The sequence below is a fragment of the Oncorhynchus mykiss genome, chromosome 5 (assembly GCF_057628025.1).
Source record: "Oncorhynchus mykiss isolate SJ-2025 chromosome 5, ASM5762802v1, whole genome shotgun sequence".
NCBI lineage: Eukaryota > Metazoa > Chordata > Actinopteri > Salmoniformes > Salmonidae > Oncorhynchus > Oncorhynchus mykiss.
Window position 1 is genome coordinate 70648303 of NC_143026.1, and position 13448 is coordinate 70661750.

Here is a 13448-nt window from a genome sequence, read left to right on the forward strand (position 1 = left end):
ACCTTGGGATTGGATTTGTGTCCAATTTCAGAGAAAGCTTAATTTAGATTGCCCTACATTGGGAAGTGGACGTGCTGAAAAATAGGGATTCAAGCACACCAGGGGGCACTATAGATTTGTGTTTCAGGAAATAAAAATGTATAAGGTACAAAAATCTGAAAGTATTAAATCCACTGAAATCAAATAGTCAATTTTGTATACAATATCCATCCGTATGTGAACTCAAATTGATATTTTTATTCTGAGGAGCTACTCTTCCTGATAGGATTGTAGATTAGATTGTGTGTATGGCTCTCTGTATACTGTACCTTTGGGAAGGGTGGTCTGTGTTGGCATGGCTAAGTTGACTAAAGAAGTGTCCTGAGGCTGAAATATCCCATCCACTGGGTTGATGGTGCTCTGTACAGGGCAAGACAAAATGATGCCAGTCTTAAGACATAATAGGTAGTTAGGTACATCTGCAACGCACATTGCTCTAAACCAGCAGTAGCACTTAACGCACCAATACGGAGCAGACTATAAGGACAAAATAAATACACACTGCCAATGACTAGAAAGATCAATTACCTTTCACTCTGCTTCCGGTAAATATTGGAAAATGTTGTTCTACCTAATAAATATCTAACTACGTACAGTGCCATTCGGAATTATTGGGATAGTTAAACGTGTTGTTGTTTTGGCTCTGTACTCAAGCTCTTTGGATTTGTAATTATACAATTACTATGAGGTTAAAGTGCAAATTGTCAGATTTAATTTGAGCGTATTTTCATCCATAAATCGTAAATCGTTTGGAAATTACGGCACTTTTTGTACATGGGCCTCTCAAGGACATTCAGAGACTGGTCCCGAAGCCACTCCTGCGTTGTCGTGGCTGTCTGCTTAGGGTCGTTGTCCTGTTGGAAGGTGACCCTTCGCCCGAGTCTGAGGTCCTGAAGCAGGTTTTCAAGGATCGCTCTGTAATTTGCTCCATTCATCTTTTCCTCGATCCTGACTAGTCTCCCAGTCCCTGGCGCTGAAAAACATCCCTACAGCATGATGCTGCCACCATGCTTCCAAACTCCAAGCGGGCTGTCATGTGCCTTTTACTGAGGAATGGCTTCAGGCTGGTCACTCTACTATAAAGGCCTGATTGGTGGAGTGCTGCAGAGATGGTTGTCCTTCTGGAAGGTTCTCCCATCTCCACAGAGGAACTATGGAGCTCTGTCAGAGTGACCATCGGATTCTTGGTCACCTCCCTGGGAAGGTGTCTGAATACTTTCCAAATGCACTGTAAGTGAATTTGTTCCAATACCTTTAGTCCCCTAAAATGGGGGGACTATGTACAAAAGTGCTGTAATAAACAGTTCACACCACATGGATGAAAATACCCTCAAATTAAAGCTGACATTCTGCACTTTAACCTAATTTCAAATCCAGAGTGCTGGAGTACAGAGCCAAAACAACAACTAGAGGGCACTGTATATCACAACACTTACAGTAAAATCTAATATGATCAAACATATTTTCCACCCTGATAAATTTAGGACAAAAAGACATTCCAGCGAGTTACATAATGTGATGGCATAACTTCTCTCTTATTAAAGTTCTTGAGATTTGAAACCCACAGACTTTAATCCTAGGTATATTTAACTGTGGTGCACACATTATACAAAGTGCACTGCTGCCATAGCTTTATGGGTCAGTGATACCTTTGACCCTGTCAACAGCAAAAGGCAGAACAAGAGGTGGTCAGAAATCATCAAGTCCTACACAATCTCAGAACACAACAGTGAGCAGCATACTGAGGTATGACAGAGAATGAAGGAGAGTGTGGTCTGAAAATAAGTTGGGCACCATGCAGAATGGAAGATTTCACACTACTCTACTGAGCAGACAGAAGTCACTACGTCAACTAAGGATCTTTGCAGTCAGGAAAGTGGAAATATAAAAAAATAAGAAAAAAATCAAGGAAATGAAGGCATGCAGTGAAGTTCAGTCCTCTCTCTGCCCTTTAGAACAGGAGTCGGAGTGAAATTTGGGAGATTTCTCTCATTTTCCATTCACTCCACCCTCCCCCTGTCCACGTGCTTTCTGGAAAGTAAGGCAGCCACTCCTAATTATAGCCAATTACAGAAACATTGCTGCTCCACCGTGGTGGAACCAGTGTGGCCTCGCTAGTTAGAGATGAAACCAACAGTAAAAGATGCCTCTAGTGTAGGCTGAGGGAAGGGGTTAGAGCTAGAGTGTGCTTAAGGCATGGTTAGAAGAGGGTCTATATATGTAAGGCTAATGGCCAGAGAGATTACTGTCAGAAGACTGGCCTGGCAGGCTGATTCTATGGGATTCCGACTTAAAAACATCTATGGGAAGCCAGTAAACAGCCTTTGACTGGTTGACATCTATTAGCCCTTGACGGTTCAATAGGCATGCACAGTAAGTAAAAATCGATGGTGATTTGGGGGAGGGTATAAGCACACTCACACACACTCCTACAAACGTGTCATAAAAGAAGCAGAATGATGTTGTGTCTAAAAGGAGTAGTAAAGTTTCTCACTATTATCAGCAACAAAAAATACAATGATTTCAGCTGAGAAAGGGGATAGTGGCGTGGCAAAGAAAGAGCAATATACGAGATGAAGCTATTTTTCTAAACAAATGGCATGCACTTTTACAGATCTGATTCGTCTTTTTTTCTATCGTTTAGCATGAATTAAAATCGGAAAAGGATAGAGGTTTGGTTGATTTTGATATTTCTAATGGACAGAGAACGTCAGAACTTACTATCAGTCCGTATGCGTGTTGCTGTTCGTTACTTTGATCCTTAAAATTTTGAGAAGAAAACGTTACTTGAGGAATGTTCAACTGTTTGTATGTAATGATGATATGAGCTTGTTAAGAGCTTCTCTTTCAAGCAGCCATCAAGTTATTTAGAAAGTCAGAACATTTGTAATGGTAACATCATTATGAGCTCTAAGATTATCGAGCATATGTGAGAATCACCTCTCCAAAATGTCAAAATGGAACCTAATGGAATGAAGCAAACTGCCCACAATAAACAACAACCCAGGCTGTAGTTAAGTGGAAAACTACTGGCGTGGGGAAAACATGCAGTGTACCGTGATGTGGTCTCACAACAATGACATGACAGTGATGCAATGAGAGCCCCACCACAGTCAAATGAATGAGTCCTTTTTACCTTGGCAATCTGCAGCAATACAATACAGTGCTTGATGGACTCTACCATACTCTGAAAAGAGAAACAGAACAGAGAATGAAACACAGCACTCAAATTCAGACAGGTGATTCTGAAAATAAGGATTTTTTAAAAATGGGGTTTTACTTACACATGTGGTTTCCTTCAAATTTTCAATTTTCTTAAAAGGAGAAAAACATGATGAAAAATGGCTGTTTCACTTCAGACTTTATTTTAACACCTAACTAGACTTCAGGACTCAAAGTTAGGTGAGTCATTGACTGAGAAAGATCGGCACAGTGAAACCAACGCAGAAACATGCTTTGTTCAAACGCTTTCACAATCATGGCATTAGACCAGCCAAACAGTGATTTCATGTTCATCACAACAGAACAGGTCATTGTCTTCACCATATTAAATAACCTAGAGTTTAAATGTTCCAAACTGACCTAAAACTAAACTCATGATCTCAATAAGGAAGTGAATCACAGCTACTAAAGAAACTGACAGAAAATCTGAGTCAATAATTATCAGCCACAGTTCTGGTGACAAGAGAAGAAACATATCACTCACTCTGCGCGACTCATCTTCTTTGCAATCCTTGATTTTCTCATCAAAGAGCTGGAAGAGAGGATATGTATGAGAAGCTGAAGAGGATACACTCAAATCAGGAGCCGAATAAAAACACATTCATCGATGATGCAGTGACGAGTCAGTCACCGTTATTATGAAAGTCACTGTCATACTTAGTCACTCAAATGTGAAAAAGCCTCACCTTTAACTGATCAATTAGAATTTGTAGGTACGCGTCAGCCTCTGCAAGTTTCTTTTCGAAGTCTTGGACACTTGGAACAAATCCTGTCTCTGCCTCCTAAAATAGAAAATGACAAAAGAGCAGAACTTCACAGCACAGTATGACAGTTTTCTGCTTCCACCAGTAACCTATTTCGGACAAAGATTTTACTGCCAGTGCACCTCTACTCTGAAAGTTTGTTAGCAGATTAAAAAAAGTTAAATATTCTCCTGGTGGGGCTTTAAAAAAAAGCAGGTAGCAGCACAAAACAGCAACTGTTTGGGAGAAGCTTCCAGTAAGTAGAGTGATATGAATTGTTCAACTAGCATTGTTTAAAGGCTTTGCCTGCTAGCCTGCCTGACCATACCTGCTGATAACAAATCAAGAACAGTCCCTTCACTACCTGGAAGTTAGCTTGGCTAAAATACAGAAATGAAATACCCAACAACTTCCTCAAAAATACCTGAAAACTAATGCTTAACCAAAGCAGTCGAACCTTACAATATTACAACTCATAAAACACATCCATAACCACTGCTGGACAGTAAGTAAACCATATACTCCCCTCTCTCAGTATTGCTCTGGTCTTAGCATGTCCTATGGTTTGGCAGGCGCCTTTGGACGACGCCTGTTTCTCAACTGAAATGTATCGTACAGGGATGTGAAGAAAAGCCATTAACACACATTAACCCCAGCGTTGTCTAAAGTGTAAACTGTAAAAACATAACAAGCTTTAAAGAGACCAAAGTCTGGGCCTTTTTTTCTAAAATTCCTTTAGGATCAAAGGTGGTTCGCTATCAATATAGAAGCAAGTTGCTTAGTGTTGGTGGCTAAAGAGGTGCCTGAGCAAATAAAATAAAAACAGGTACTTTGCTAAGCTAAAGAATAGTCCCCTTTCAATCTGTGGGGAAGAGGAGTCTGGCATTAGTGCTCTTTAGAGCTTGGGGTAACAAGAAAAATACATCCGTCTCCTCTTTAAAAACCTTAAGTGAAGGGCCTCCCAAGTGGTGCAGTGGTCTAAGGCTGTGCCACTAGAGATCCTGCTTCAAATCCAGGCTCTGTTGCAGCCGGCCGCGACCGGAAGACCCATGGTCCAGCGTCGTCCGGGTTAGAGGGGAGGGTTTGGCCGGCAGGGATGTCCTTGTCACATCACGCTCTCGTGACTCCTTTTACGGGCCGGGCGCATGCACGCTGACCAGGTGTACGGTGTTTCCTCCGACAATTTGGTGTGGCTGGCTTCCGGGTTAAGCGGGCATTGTGTCAATAAGCAGTGCGGCTTGGTTGGGTTGTGTTTTGGAGGACGTACGGCTCTCAACCTTCGCCTAACTACCAATTGGATACCATGAAATTTGGGAGAGAAAAAAAAGCACAAAAAAAATATATATATATATTTTTTGTGCTTTTTTATATATAAACCTTAAGTGGTCACAGTCCCAGGACTGAGGGCATCGGGATTCTCGTGGGTGTTTCTTTTGTGTTTGTGGCCAAGCAGACATCTACACAGCTTCACGTTTGTGTCTAAGAAACAGACAGCTCCGGTTGTCGCTCTTGTTCTTCCTCTATCAACAACATTTGAAGAGGCAGAAAAGAGAATTCCTAATAAATACAAATGCCGGATATCAAATCCTTGCCTGACGACTCATACTGAATTTAATTCTACTGCCCTAATCACTATAAACATTAAGTCTCAGACTTCCAACGTAGTCATTTCTGCTTACGTCAAAGTGAAGGGCTTGGTACAAAACAACACACACCAATCAGAGTATCAAAGCCAATGACTATTCTGGAAACACCGCTTTACCCACGTGTGTTCAGGCTCTGGCCCAAGCCATTGATTTCTGGGACCAATCCGAACGATTTGAATGCGTTCACATTCGAGGAGATGAGGAGTTCAAATCCAGACTCAAGGTGGAGAAGAAACGTTAGAGGGTGAGGTGTTTGGCTGGAGCGATGTGAATGGGTAGCAAGGAAATCAACTGAATATTTTTTTTTTATCCTGGCCACGACTGTAGATTCTGAATTTGAAAGCGACGTCAACCTACTTGCGGGGAAATGCATGCTCATGGTTATGTTTACGACAGTAATAGTGCTGGCTTGGAGTGAGGGTAAGGTATCACAACATGGACTGATTTTGACACCTGTGAGAAGCTGTATTGTTTGAACACCTGCATCCAAAGACACATGACATAGAACAGGAGTTTCCCTCTATTCATGTCAGACTTTTAGAGTAATTTCTTTAGAGTAATTTCCATCCCAATTTTCACATAGAAAAGTCCTACCATACACTTACATACCAAAAACTGTTGAGCGGGCCCCTGCTGTATTTCAGGTTCAAAAGGTTAAGAAAAATGCTATCAATATGACACGGACCTCATAATTGCAGAGGGACAAAGCAGTTAACATTACAAACAAAGAGGGAAAGAGAGTCCCTATTGCTCTCTATTTCTGTTATGTCAACACAAGCCCATATCACCATGATGGAAGGGATCCTTCTGCTGGACTAGAGCAGCTTATAAAACCAGAGGACGGTCATGTAGGCTTGTATCTGCAGCTTTGGCATGTTCACACATTCTGTTCCAAAAAGAGCTTTGTCTAACCAGACAATCCCTCCCTATGCTAGTGTACCACACCCACCCCCACTAACCACCAGACATTGGAAATAAAAAACCTCAAAGCTCACCAATCTAGCCCACCCTTCACTCAGACACCTCACCCCCTCCCCGTTAGGCTTTCCACACAGCATGACCCAGTTAACTGCATTGTCGCACTCCAACCAACCATTTCCCCCCAGTGTGGTACTCACAGGACGCAGAGCTCTGAGGGACATGCCTAGTCAAAATGCACAGGCCAAAGCTGACCCTAAAGCTCCTCTCTCCTCCCTTACGCAAACAAACGACTGTTCTAGTACTCTCTACTCCGATAGACTGCCAGCAGGGACACCAAAAGCATCGTCTGGTACATCTGTGGTATGTTCTACATCAGCTGAGCAGCAGCACACGCAGGCAAAGTTAATCCAGGATCCTCTTCTCTCTGACAGGAAGTACAGACTTTCTTTAAAAAAAATAGAAAAAAGGCAGCACAAGCCCATGTGACAAGCAACAACAGCTGCTCTGATTGGATAAAGCGGAGGTGCAGATGTCTGGCTGAAAGAGTAAGCAGGGCTCTGATTTGGTCCAGGTCACATGACCCCGCTATGACTCCACGCTTACACAGTGTTTGCAAGCAGGCAGCCAGTCAGCAGTGTTGGGCGGGGATCGGAGAGAGTGAGGCAGAGGGAGGGGTAGCAGAGGGGAGGAGTGGGTTAGAGAAGGAAAGCAGAACAAAAGGCACATAAACAACTGGAGGGTAGAATTAAGGCTGGTGAGAGAAAGGAGACCTATTTGTGAGCCACAAAGGGCACAGACCAAAATAAGAGATGGAAATTAGCAGTTTAGAGAGCAACTAATACACAGCACTCTTTAAAAACAGGCTTTCATAGATAAACATGATGCCCATCATCCAACAGTCTAACCAAACCGTGCTCCTAACCACACAGAGACACTCTTACTGTGTCCAGACTCATTTCCTTATATTCTCAGATGACTAATTAACCCTTTCACTGATTAGGACAAGAGTGCTTTTGCCTGCCATCAGTGTCCCAGTGCTACTAGTTGAGAAGAAGCTGACAGAGGCATGATATTAATTCTATATCCCGATTTCCTGCATCCAAAAGACCTCAACAAATAGCATGAAAGGTTATTTTGACAACACATGCTGCCAAAAGGTGAAACAAACTGCTATTGCTTAATGTTCTCAACAGTTCCTCTATTATTTCCTGTGGTCTTAGGTAAAATAACAAATTGAAGAAATACAGTTCAAATTATGTTCCCTCTGAAGGTTAATACACAGACACACTTAAAAAAAAATGTGTTTTACAATGCAACAGCAGCAAGAGTTATCCCCATCATTTGAGAAAGCTTATTTCAAATAAAAAGTTGAGCAAAATCTTTCTCCTCTTTAGCTGAACTCAATGGCTTGGGACTAGTACCCCCAGTATTACTAGAGTGAAGCTGGTCTGAACAGATGAGTGAGTGACTTACCTGCAGTTGGAGGGTGTGACGGAGAATAGTCCCCTCTAAGGCATGGATCCACTTCTCCCGTTCGTCTGCATCTCGAGCTGAGAAGAAAAACACACAAAACACAGCAGATGAGCCATAGTCGAGATAGGAATTATTACAACAGCAACAGAGTGCTTCACCTAGTAGTAACCTTGTAGCTACAAGAAAGACTAGAGCACCTCATCTGTGCTCATCTGGCCCAACAAGTTAACTACGTGCTCATTGTGCTGTGCCTTTGCAGCTGCTAAGGGGGTTCTTGCAACCCGTCTGGTGCGTCGCTGGGCAAGAGACTATCAAGGCAGGTCTCCTGACGAGAGACACAGCCTGTTGCCAGGCTGCACCCTCAGAGCAAAGACACAGAGCAAACAAAACGTCTGACATTTACACTGAAAAGACCAGAGAGGCCCTCCACTCTGACGGACAGATGATAAGCTGTAGACCATACTATTTACCAAGAGTGTTTCCATCTATACATTTTGTAGCTGTCTATTTACCACAACAAACCAATGGTGGAACTAAGACAGCACTCAACGGGCTGTATAGGGCCATAAGTAAACAAAACATGCTCACCCAGAGGCGGCGCTCCTACTGGCTGGTGACTTTACTGCAGGAAAACTGAAATCCGTTTGACCTCATTTTTACCAGCATGTCACCTTTGCAACTAGGTGTGAAAAAAACTCCAGATCTTCTCACACACAGAGACACATACAAAGCTCTCCCTCCATCTGGCAAATCTGACTCTAACCTCCCGATTCATGCTTACAAGCAAAAACATGAAGTACCAGTGACGTGCTCAATACAGCAGTGGTCCAATGAAGCGGATGCTAAGCTAATAGGACTGTTTCGCTAGCAAATACTGGAATATGTTCCAGGACTCATCCGATGGGATTGAGCAGTTTACCACAGTCACCGGCTTTATTAATAATTGTGTTGACAACGTTGTCCCCACAGTCACTGAACGTACAGTTGTGGCCAAAAGTTGAAAGTGTCTTTAGATATTTGTCAGATGTTACTATGGAATACTGAAGTATAATTACAAACATTTCATAAGTGTCAAAGGCTTTTTATTGACAATTACATGAAGTTGATGCAAAGAGTCAATATTTGCAGTGTTGACGCTTCTTTTTCAAGACCTCTGTAATCCGCCCTGGCATGCTGTTAATTAACTTCTGGGCCACATCCTGACTGATGGCAGCCCATTCTTGCATAATCAATGCTTGGAGTTTGTCAGACTTTGTGGGTTTTTGTTTGTCCACCCACCTCTTGAAGATTGACCACAAGTTCTCAATGGGATTAAGGTCTGGGGAGTTTCCTGGCCATGGACCCAAAATATTGATGTTTTTTTCCTCAGGACACTTAGTGATCACTTTTTCCGTATGGCAAGGTGCTCCATCATGCTGGAAAAGGCGTTGTTCGTCACCAAACTGTTCCTGGATGGTTGGGAGAAGTTGCTCTCGGAGGATGTGATGGTCCCATTATTTATTCATGGCTGTGTTCTGAGGCAAAATTGTGAGTGAGCCCACTCCCTTGGCTAAGAAGCAACCCCACACAGCATCTCAGGATGCTTTACTGTTGGCATGACACATGACTGATGGTAGCGCTCAACTTGTCTTCTCCGGACAAGCTTTTTTCCGGATGCTCCAAACAATCGGAAATATATCCTTGCCTGTGAAGCCCTTTTTGTGCAAAGCAATGATGATGGCACATGTTTCCTTGCAGGAAACCATGGTTGACAGAGGAAGAACAATGATTCCAAGCACCACCCTCCTTTTGAAGCTCCCAGTCTGTTATTCAAACTCCATCAGCATGACAGAGTGATCTCCAGCCTTGTCCTCGTCAACACTCAAACCTGTGTTAACGAGAGAATCACTGACATGTCAGCTGGTCCTTTTGTGGCAGGGCTGAAATGCAGAGGAAATATTTTTGGGGGATTCAGTTCATTTGCATGGCAAAGAGGAACTTTTCAATTAATTGCAATTCATCTGCTCACTCTTCATAACATTCTGGAGTACATGCAAATTGCCATCATACAAACTGAGGCAGCAGACTGTGAAAATGTATATTTGTGTCATTCTCAAAACTTTTGGCCACGACTGTACATATCCCAAACAGAAGCCATGGATTATTGGCAACATCAGCACTGAGCTAAAGGCTAGAGCTGTTGCTTTCAAGGAATGGGACACTAATCCGGACGCTTATAAGAAATCCCGTTACGCCCTCACCGACGAACCATCAAACTGGCAAAGCATCAATACAGGACCAAGATCGAATTCTACTACACCGGCTCTGACACTTGTCGGATGTGGCAGGGCTTGTAAACTACTACGAATTAAGAGAAACCCAGCCGTAAGCTGCCCAGTGACACGAGCCTACCAGATGCACTAAATTACCTACCAGGGTTGCGTTGAAGCAAGCAACACTGAATCATACGAGAGCACCAGCTGTTCCAGACGACTGTGTGATCACGCTCTCCATAGCCGATGTGAGTAAGACCTTTAAGCAGGTTAACATTCACAAGGCCAGGTGGATTACCAGGATGAGTACTCCCGAGCATGTGCTGACCAGCTTCCCTGACATTTTCAAACTCCTCCTGACTGAATCTAATACCTATACTGTACAAAAATATAAAACGCAACATGTAAAGAGTTGGTCCCACGTTTCATGAGCTGAAATTAAAAAAAGGTCCCAGAAATTTTCCATACACACAAAATGCGTAATTTTCTAAGATTTTGTGCACAAATGTGCTTACATCCCTGTTAGGGTGCATTTCTCCTTTGCCAAGAGTTTTGGCAAAGGAGAAATGCAGTTGTCACACAGCACAATGCCACAGATGTATCAAGTTGAGGGAGCGTGCAATTGGCATGCTGACTGCAGGAATATCCACAAGAGATGTTGCCAAAGAATTTAATGTTAATTTCTCTACCATAAGCCACCTCCAATGTTGTTTTAGATAATATGGCAGTAAGTCCAACTGGCCTCACAATTGCAGACCCTGTGTAACCACACCAGCCCAGGACCTCCACATTTGGCTTCTTCACCTGTGGGATCGTCTGAGACCAGCACCCCGGACAGCTGATGAAACTGAGGAGTACAGTGGGGCAAAAAAAGTATTTAGTCAGCCACCAATTGTGCAAGTTCTCCCACTTAAAAAGATGAGGCCTGTAATTTTCATCATAGGTACACTTCAACTATGACAGACAAAATGAGAAAAATCCAGATAATCACATTGTAGGATTTTTAATGAATTTATTTGCAAATTATGGTGGAAAATAAGTATTTGGTCAATAACAAAAGTTTATCTCAATACTCAATACCCTTTGTTGGCAATGACAGAGGTCAAACTTTTTCTGTAAGTCTTCACAAGGTTTTCACACACTGTTGCTGGTATTTTGGCCCACTCCTCCATGCAGATCTCCTCTAGAGCAGTGATGTTTAGGGGCTGTTGCTGGGAAACACTGACTTTCAACTCCCTCCAAAGATTTTCTATGGGGTTGAGATCTGGAGACTGGCTAGGCCACTCCAGGACCTTGAAATGCTTCTTACGAAGCCACTCCTTCGTTTCCCGGGCGGTGTGTTTGGGATCATTGTCATGCTGAAAGACCCAGCCAAGTTTCATCTTCAATGCCCTTGCTGATGGAAGGAGGTTTTCACTCAAAATCTCACGATACATGGCCCCATTCATTCATTCTTTCCTTTACACGGATCAGTCGTCCTGGTCCCTTTGCAGAAAAACAGCCCCAAAGCATGATGTTTCCACCCCCATGCTTCACAGTAGGTATGTTGTTCTTTGGATGCAACTCAGCATTCTTTGTCCTCCAAACACGACGAGTTGAGTTTTTACCAAAAACTAACTTCAGACGGGCCTGGACATGTACTGGTTTAAGCAGGGGGACACGTCTGGCACTGAAGGATTTGAGTCCCTGGCGGCGTAGTGTGTTACTGATGGTAGGCTTTGTTACTTGTCACAGCTCTCTGCAGGTCATTCACTAGGACTTCTTGTGATCATTTTGACCCCACGGGGTGAGATCTTGCGCGGAGCCCCAGATCGAGGGAGATTATCAGTGGTCTTGTATGTCTTCCATTTCCTAATAATTGCTCCCACAGTTGATTTCTTCAAACCAAGCTGCTTACCTTTTGCAGATTCAGTCTTCCCAGCCTGGTGCAGGTCTGCAATTTTGTTTCTGATGTCCTTTGACAGCTCTTTGGTCTTGGCCATAGTGGAGTTTGGAGTGTGACTGTTTGAGGTTGTGGACAGGTGTCTTTTATACTGATAACACATTCAAACAGGTGCCATTAATACAGGTAACGAGTGGAGGACAGAGGAGCCTCAAAGAAGAAGTTACAGGTCTGTGAGAGCCAGAAATATTGCTTGTTTGTAGGTGATCAAATACTTATTTTCCACCATAATTTGCAAATAAATTAATTAAAAATCCTGTGATTTTCTGGATTTTTTTTTTCTCATTTTGTCTGTCATAGTTGAAGTGTACCTATGATGAAAATTACAGGCCTCTCATCTTTTTAAGTGAGAGAACTTACACAATTGGTGGCTGACTAAATACTTTTTTTGCCCCACTGTACCCACTGTAATAAAGCCCTTTTGTGGGTAAAAACGTATTGGCTGGGCCTGGCTCCATGCCCATCCATGGCTGCTCGCCTGTGGAATCCATAGATTAAGGCCTAATTAATTTATTGCAATTAATTTATTTTCTCATATGTAACTCAGTAAAATAGTTGAAAGTGTTGCATGTTGCTTTTATATTTTTATTCAGTATACAGGTTTCAAGCAGACCACCATAGTCCCTGTGCCCAAGAACTCAAAGGTAACCTGTCTAAATGACAGTAGCAGTCACTGTGTGGAAAGCTGCCAAGGCAAAAGGAGACTACTTTGAATAATCTCAAATATATTTTGATTTGTTGAACACTTTTTTTGATGACTACATGATTCCATATGTAATATTTCATAGTTTGTCTTCATTATTATTCTGGTCTGAGAGTCTTTAGGTGCCTTTTGGCAAACTCCAAGCAGTCTGTCATGTGCATTTTACTGAGGAGTGGCTTCTGTCTGGCCACTACCATAAAGGCCTGATTGGTGGAGTGCTGCAGAGATGGCATGTCCCTTTTGGAAGGTCCTCCCATCTCCACAGCGGAACTCTGGAGCTCTGTCAGAGTGACCATCCCTAAATTAGCAAACATGTTTTAAAAAAAACTGTCCTCGCTTTGTCATTATGGAGTATTCTGTGTAGATTGATTTTAGAATAAGCCTGTAACGTAACAAAATGTGGAAAAAGTCAAGGGGTCTGAATACTTTCCAAATGCACTGTCGCTCATCTATTTGTAGCAAACAAATATGATCTCTCTCTGATCAGATACATTTAGTATGCAATGA

At 42.7% G+C, this 13448-nt stretch overlaps 1 protein-coding gene across 6 annotated transcripts in view; it reads right to left on the reverse strand.

Annotated features, from left to right (window-relative positions):
• The window catches only part of LOC110524436 (oxysterol-binding protein-related protein 9), a 48047-nt gene that overhangs the window by 11034 nt on the left and 23565 nt on the right, over positions 1 to 13448 (reverse strand). The window contains exons 1-8 of one of the 6 annotated variants that reach the window (XM_090235737.1): positions 8242 to 8332; positions 8045 to 8121; positions 3948 to 4043; positions 3746 to 3793; positions 3324 to 3353; positions 3176 to 3226; positions 2761 to 2799; positions 309 to 399 (exon numbers count right to left, since the gene is read on the reverse strand). In XM_090235737.1, the coding sequence (XP_090091863.1) occupies positions 309 to 399; positions 2761 to 2799; positions 3176 to 3223 (178 nt within the window). In that variant the 5' untranslated portion in view covers positions 3224 to 3226; positions 3324 to 3353; positions 3746 to 3793; ... (1 more) ...; positions 8045 to 8121; positions 8242 to 8332. Of the gene's footprint in view, positions 1 to 308; positions 400 to 2760; positions 2800 to 3175; positions 3227 to 3323; positions 3354 to 3745; positions 3794 to 3947; positions 4605 to 6768; positions 7103 to 8044; positions 8122 to 8241; positions 8333 to 13448 lie in introns of those variants that run through there. The other 5 variants (XM_021604054.3, XM_036978215.2, XM_090235738.1 and 2 more) reach the window with 5 other exon arrangements.